This window comes from Suncus etruscus, chromosome X (genome assembly GCF_024139225.1).
Source record: "Suncus etruscus isolate mSunEtr1 chromosome X, mSunEtr1.pri.cur, whole genome shotgun sequence".
Taxonomy (NCBI): domain Eukaryota; kingdom Metazoa; phylum Chordata; class Mammalia; order Eulipotyphla; family Soricidae; genus Suncus; species Suncus etruscus.
This window is the reverse complement of record NC_064868.1, coordinates 7,061,805-7,069,757: the sequence shown is the minus strand read 5'-3', so window position 1 is coordinate 7,069,757 and position 7,953 is coordinate 7,061,805. Positions and strand designations below refer to the sequence as shown.

The window sequence follows — 7,953 nt, the reverse complement described above, 5'->3', positions numbered from 1 at the left end:
AAATATAATGGATTTATTATAGACATTAAAATTAAGACATTAAAATTACTTATAGCAAGCACTATAGTGGGAGTCCATGGCTTCCAAATGTATTCTGCACCTGCTTCTGTGGATAAAAAAATATTAGAACATTATTATAAACATCTATAAAAAGCAGTTGATTGGGCACCTGCTCAATCTAAACAGCTAAATTCATTCTTTACAGGAGAGTTTATTATTTTTAAACATTTATTTATTTAGGTTTTGGGGCCACACCCAGCAGTGCTCAGGGGATACTCCTGGCTCTGCGCTCAGAAATCGCTCCTGGCAGGCTCGGGAGACCATATGGAATGCTGGGGAATCGAACCAGGGTTCAATCTGGGTCGGCTACGTGCAAGGCAAATGCTCTACTCACTTTGCTATTGCTCCAGCCCCATCAGGAGAGTTTCATCCATTGATGTTTAAGGAAACTATTGACAGAAAGGGCTGTTGTGCCTTTATATTGTGTAGGGTTGTTGTTGTTACAATTGGGTAGTTGATTTGTGTAATTGCTCTATGAATAGCTCATTTAAGGTACCTTTGGTTAGTACAAATATTGTGAGTTCGTTTTTTGTCTGAGAATGCTTTTAACCATCCCTCCCATGTAAATGAGAATTTAGCTGGGTAGTACATTCCAGGTCGAAAGTTTCTTTCATTCAGTAGTTTGAATATGTCATTCCACTTTCAAATGGAAGATCTGGTGTGATTCTTTTTTTTTTTTCCTTTTTGCTCTCTTTTTTTTATTTAAACAACTTTATTACATACATGATTGTGTTTGGGTTTTAGTCATGTAAAGAACACCACCAATCACCAGTGCAACATTCCCATCACCAATGTCCCAAATCTCCCTCCTCCCAATCCCAACCCCCGCCTGTACTCTAGACAGGCTTTCGATTTCCCTCGTACATTCTCATTATTAGGATAGTTCAAAACGTTTAGTTTAGTTCTAACTAAACTCATCCCTGTTTGCGATGAGCTTCCTGAGGTGAGCTGTAACTTCCAGCTCTTTTCTCTTTTGTGTCTGAAAGTTATTATTGCAAGAATGTCTTTCATTTTTCTTAAAACCCATAGATGAGTGAGACCATTCTGCATCTTTCTCTCTCTGACTTATTTCACTCAGCATAATAGATTCCATGTGCATCCATATATAGGAAAATTTCATGACTTTATCTCTCTTGACAGCTGCATAATATTCCATTGTGTATATGTACCACAGTTTTTTTAGCCATTCATCTGTTGAAGGGTATCTTGGCTGTTTCCAGAGTCTTGCTATGGTAAATAGTGCTGCAATGAATATAGATGTAAGGAAGGAATTTTTGTATTGTATTTTTGTGTTCCTAGGGTATATTCCTAGGAGTGGTATAGCTGGGTCGTATGGGACTTCAATTTCCAGTTTTTGGAGGAATCTCCATATTGCTTTCCATAAAGGTTGAACTAGATGGCATTCACCAGCAGTGGATAAGAGTTCCTTTCTCTCCACATCCCCGCCAACACTGCTTGTTCTCATTCTTTGTGATATGTGCCATTCTCTGTGGTGTGAGGTGGTACCTCATAGTTGTTTTGATTTGCATCTCCCTGATGATTAGTGATGTGGAGCATTTTTTCATGTGTCTTTTGGCCATTTGTATTTCTTCTTTGTCAAAGTGTCTGTCCATTTCTTCTCCCCATTTTTTGATGGGATTAGATGTTTTAGTCTTGTAAGTTTCTGTCAGTGCCTTGTATATTTTGGAGATTAACTCCTTATCTGATGGGTATTGGGTGAATAGTTTCTCCCACTCAGTGGGGGGCTCTTGTATCCTGGGCGCTATTTCTTTTGAGGTGCAAAAGCTTCTCAGTTTAATATATTCCCATCTGTTAATCTCTTATGTTGTTTCTTTATACCTGAGGGTTTTTTCTTCCTTATTGCTTTAAAGAGTCGATCTCTCTTTGTTTTTTTGCCATTTGGATTACTAAATGTCTAGGTATTGGTCTGTCTGTTATGGTCTGTTTTATTTGGCACTCTTTTTGTCTCTTGTATTTGTAGAGAAACCTCTTTCCCAAGGGTAGGGAAGTTCTTCGCTATTATCTCCCTCACCACGTGTTCTTCCTCTTTCCTGTTCTCTTCCCCTTCTGGAATTCCTATAATTCAGAGATTACTTCTCTTGTCTTTGTTCATTAAGTACCTTACATTTTCTTCCAGTGTTTTGTCTCTCTTTTCTTTTCTGATTTCTTTATCATTGCTGGTTTGTAGTTGGTCTTCAAGTTTGTCTATGCAATTCTCCACCTGTGTAATTCTATTATGGCTTGCTAACCTGTTTTTTTTTAGTTCTTTCCATTCCATTTGTATGTTCTTTCATCTGAAAACATTCTTTGAGTCAATTGAATTGTTTATAGATTCTTAATTTCGCAGCTAGTGACTCCTTGATTTCCATTACTAAATGATTAAGTATTTGTTTTAGGTCTTCATTTATATGGTTCAGGCATTTGGGTGGACTTGGATATTTGCCAGGATTTCTCCTATGTCTTCTTTACCTCCCCCATTGATCTTTCCATTTAGTGGTTTAGAATGCTGGTGTATCAGGGTGTTAAAAGAAATGCTAGATCCATTCTGCCAGGAACTCTATAATATATATTGAAATGATGCTAGTGCATCTGTGTGGTTTGGGAAAAGGGGGACTGATGAGAAGGAAGTAATGGCACTGGAACTCAGAAAAAGACTGAGGGAAGGCTGAAGAGGAGGCCCCATTTGAGCTTGGTAGAGGGGATTAGAAATGGAGCCTCCATGTCCTCCCCACCCAGACATAGGCCTCACTGTCCCCAGATAACAAAGTTTCAGCAATAATGCCAGGACCTGGAAGAATGCTGGGAGAGACCCAAAAATAAAGTCCCGTTTGCATTTGGTGGAAGGGATTAAGGTGTGAGGTTCCATATTCCGTCCCCAACACCAGCCTGATTGGCCCCAAAGGTCAGATGAACAGTGATGGTACTGGAACCCAGAAGGAGACTGGGGGAAGGCTGGAGAGGAGACGGTATTCAAGCTTGGTAGAAGGGATTAGAACTCCTCCTTCACTTATTTTCATGCCTGAAATCCCTCAAGTAAAAAATTTGTTTGTTTTCTACTGAATATAAAGAGATTTTGATCAATAGAAATCACCTATGAAGGGGCCGGTGTGGTGACGCTAGAGGTACGGTGTCTGCCTTGCAAGCGCTAGCCAAGGAAGGACCTCAGTTCGATGCCCCGGCGTCCCATATGGTCCCCCCAAGCCAGGGGCAATTTCTGAGTGCTTAGCCAGGAGTAACCCCTGAGCATCAAATGGGTGTAGCCCCCAAAAACAAAACAAAACAAAACAAAAAAAGAAATCACCTATGAATTCTTTTTTTAATTGATATCTTTATTTAAACACCTTGATTACAAACATGATTGTGTTTGGGTTTCAGTCATATGAAGAACACCCCCTTTCATCAGTGCAACATTCCCATCACCAGTGTCCCAAATCTCCCTCCTTCCCACCCCCGCCTGTATTCTAGACAGGCTTTCTACTTCCCTCATTCATTCACGTTGTTATGATAGTTTTCAATGTAGTTATTTCTCTAACTGCACTCATCACTCTTTGTGGTGAGCTTCAAATAGTGAGCTGGAACTTCCAGCCCTCCTTTCTTTTGTCTCCGAAAATTATTGCAAGAATGTCTTTTATTTTTCTTAAAACCCATAGATGAGTGAGATTGTTCAGTGTCTATCTCTCTCCCTCTGACTTATTTCACTCAGCATAATAGATTCCATGTACATCCATGTGTAGGAAAATTTCATGACTTCATATCTCCTGATGGATGCATAATATTCCATTGTGTATATGTACCACAATTTCTTTGGCCATTCATCTGTTGAAGGGCATTTGGGTTGTTTCCAGAGTCTGGCTATTGTAAATAGTGCTGCAATTAATACAGGTGCGAGGAAGGGACTTTTGTATTGTATTTTGTATTCCTAGCATATATCCCTAAGAGTGGTATAGCTGGATTGTATGGGAGCTCAATTCCCAGGTTTTAGAGGAATCGCCATATCACTTTCCATAAAGACTGGACTAGACAGCATTCCCACCAGCAGTGGATAAGAGTTTTTTTCTCTCCACATCCCTGACAGCACTGCTTGTTTTCATTCTTTATGATGTGCACCAATCTCTGTGGTGTGAGATGGTACCTCAGTTGTTTTGATTTGCATCTCCCTGACGATTAGTGATATGGAGCATTTCTCATGTGCCTTTTGGCCATTTTTATTTCTTTTTTGTCAAAGTGTCTGTCCATTTCTTCTCCCCATTTTTTGATGGGATTAGATGTTTTCTTCTTGCAAAGTCCTGTCAGTGCCTTGTATATTTTGGAGATTAGCTCCTTATCTGATGGTTATTGGGTGAATAGTTTCTCCCACTCAGTGGGTGGCTCTTGTATCCTGGGCACTGTTTCCTTTGAGGTGCAGAAACTTCTCAGCTTAATATATTCCCATCTGTTTATCTCTGGTTTCACTTGTTTGGAGAGTGCAGTTTCCTCCTTGAAGATACTTTTAGTCTCAATGTCATGGAGTGTTTTACCTACATGTTGTTCTATATACCTTATGGTATCAGGTCTGATATCAAGGTTTTTAATCCATTTGGATTTTACCTTCGTACATGATGTTAACTGGGGGTCTAAGGTCACTTTTTTGCAAGTGGCTAACCAGTTGTGCCAACACCACTTGAAGAGGCTTTCCCTGCTCCATTTAGGATTTCTTGCTCCTTTATCAAAAATTAGTGTTACCTATGATTTCTTCAGAATAGGAACCACACATGATCAAAAGTGTGAAGTTAGAAAAATAGTTCTGACGGTGATAAATAAGCCATATTGGGTGGCTCTGTGATGGAGTGGTGGAGTACTAGGTCTAAACAGGGTTACAAGGCATATCCAGAAACAATTTTGGTGAAGTACCAAGTGTGGGAAAACAGTAGCATAGTAAACTAGTGGCAAAAATTCTTGGGGGCCGGAGCAATAGCACAGCAGCAGGGCGTTTGCCTTGCATGTGGCTGACCTGGGACAGACCTGGGTTCGCTCCCCCGCATCCCATATGGTTTCCTAAGCCTGCCAGGAGGAATTTCTGAACACAGAGCCAGGAGTAACCCCTGAGAACCTCATGGTGTGGCCAAAAAAAGTAAGTCTTGTTCCGTATATCATTTATATCATATGTGTGAATGCTTCAAGACAAAGATTTTCCAAATCATTTGGCTAAACATAAGACAGGACATCCCTAAGTCTGACTGAAGAAATCTCTTTAATTATTTCTAGTAAAGAGCTAAACAAACAAAAAACTTGTTGTCTTCATTCTAGGAATTCCTAAAGGACAGAAGACAAGCCACATAAGGATCATCTGATCGCAAATAGAGTTCTATATCCCTTGCTTCAATAGACTGAATTTCAAACTCATCCAAAACAACATCCTTGAAACCTGCTCTTCCTGATACCACCCATCACCAGTGGACTGGTCCTTCAGGAACTTTAGGAAAAATGACTACAACACCAACTTCTCCTAAATTGCAGCTCCAAGAGGAGATGATGGAAACTGTGTCAAGTTCCATCTTGGGCAACACTGAGTCTCTCGAAACTGGGTCTATCCTTAAGCCTGAGGCTGAAGAGATACTGAAAGGGGAAAGTCAGGAGACAGAGTATGTGTTATCCAGTCACATTGAATGTGAAAAAAGTGCAGAGATGCCAGCTCCTGAGGAGCCACACTGCTACATCTTTGGGAGCCAAGAAGCGAGAATAGATGAGAATGCTGCCCAGAGTGCTGCCACATGGCGCTGGGATGTTTTTGAGTCTCAGAAAAACTTAAATGAAGAAGCCCCATGGGGGTATGGAGTCAAGGACCCAGCCCCTGTAGCATCCTGGGGTGCCGTTGCAGAAAGGGCCGAAGGTGATGACGCTGCTTCAGCTGCCAAGGATAAACAGGAAGACGCCCACAGCCTGCTGACAGACCTCCAGCCTCACGAGAAAAGCAGTCTGCTGAGTCACATCTCGGGTGGTGACAAGCCACTGCTGTCACAGCAATGCTCCACCTTCAGCCAAAGCCAAAGTTTCATCTCAGACCCTGAATCAGCTCCCTTTCCGCCCAGTTTTTATCATTCTATGATGGCCTCACGTTTTTCACAGCACAGCAGTGGTAATGGCAAGGAGCCAGTGAACATCACCCAACTCACCAAGCAAATCCAGAGCCTCAAACAGAGAATTAAGAAATTTGAAGAAAAGTTTGAGCAAGAGAAGAAATACCGGCCATCACATGGTGACAAGATTTCTAATTCTAAAGTTAGGAAATGGATGAATGAGTTAGAGAAAAATTGTAAGCAGCTTAAAGAACTAAAGCTGAAGATGATGCTTGAAAAACAAGGGAGTGCCATGAAAGGCCTCTCCAGAAGCCTGTATGCGGAGTATCCCAAGGGGCCTCAAGAGAAAGAGATGCCTCAAACCATGGACACTAAGCCAAGCTCCTTCAGAGCAGGAGCTTCATGCCCGCAAAGAAGAGAGCTGTCCCCAAAGAAGGGCATTCAGGAAACTAAGGAAGTCAGGAAGCCATCGGCAACTTACAGTCGACACAGAGTGAGCAAGTCAGCCTTTGCAAGGCGGTCCGTCATTCCAACAATTCAGGAAGAGGATTCAGAAGACAATTGTGCCCAGGGAAGTCAGCCAAGTCCTTTGCCAGATCAGCTATTGCACCTCAATGTTGGTGATTGTCAAGGCTCCTCTAAGGAAAGTGAGCCTTTTAAGATCTTACAACCAGAGGAAAACAAGGAAATCAAACCACCTACCATCTCTATGTCTGTTTTACACGAAGCCACCCTGCCTGTCCTTCTTGACCAGTTCCGAGAAGCGAAGGCTGAGAAGAGGAGACTGCAGCGAGTCATAAAAGGATTTGACGATGGTGTTTCGAAACAAGCAGGAATAAATCCCCCAAAGGAACGTAGAAGACCACTCTCAGCTGAATACTTGGAATACAAGGCCATCAAAGCCAGGCTGAAATTATTAGAAGCCCTCATCAGCAAAAAAGATAAGGACCAAGCAATGTGATATGCTAGAATGTTTGTGATTCAGTCAAGAAAAACACACGTTTATTTTCATCTGCCAGTGTAGCTAAGTAGTTTCAACATATGGAGAATTCATGTAATCTAGCAGAAGGATAGTTGCATTTAAGAAGTGATGACCAGTGTAATTATAAATGAGATGGAGGCATTTAAAATCAGAATGAAAAGCAATATAAGAAATAAAATGTGAGTGGGAAAATCAGTCCCATCCATGCCAAGGAAAAACCTCAGTCATATAAGTGTTTCAACTCAAATGGTTTCAAGCAGATATTTCAGGAAATATTTTATTTAAATATAAATATAAAATAAAAGGTCAACAGTCCACTTGTTTGGGAAATGTTTTAATACACAAAGATTATATAACTATATGGAGAAGAGTCTGCTTTATTTTTATTATTACACTCAAGGTAACATGTTTATAATAGTGTTATAATGATAACAATAATAGTGTTATAATAGTGAATATTGACTTCTGTAGAATTTTGTTAAATATGTGAATTTAAAAAGTAAGACAAGGAAAAAATAGTTTTTTCTGTAAGAAGGAGCATAGTTAGTAAGAAAGTAATTTGTTTGACATGTCTTCAGTTTTTAAAGGTTAAAAAAGTAAACCCTACTTTATCCCTGTCAGATTGATTTCAGTACCCTGAAATATACTAGAATATGTCAATGCTATTTGTAAATGTTTTTATAGAAATAAAATATTGTTTGGTTATTTGAAAATTCCCATTACTGATTATCAAAGTTCATTCTGATAGTATGCACTTTGTGCATTATCTTTACATAAAAACAATTTTTCTAATATTATGTAGCTATTTTTGAAATAGTTATATACTTCAAGTAGAGTTATGGTATATATTGTTTG

At 40.0% G+C, this 7,953-nt stretch overlaps 1 protein-coding gene across 1 annotated transcript; it reads left to right on the top strand.

The window, feature by feature from the left end:
- Positions 1-5,523: 5,523 nt before the first annotated feature.
- On the top strand, positions 5,524-7,077 carry LOC125999393 (protein FAM13C-like). Its single transcript, XM_049767449.1, has one exon. It carries the CDS (start codon positions 5,524-5,526, stop codon positions 7,075-7,077), a length of 1,554 nt encoding a protein of 517 aa, XP_049623406.1.
- The last annotated feature ends 876 nt before the right edge of the window (positions 7,078-7,953 follow it).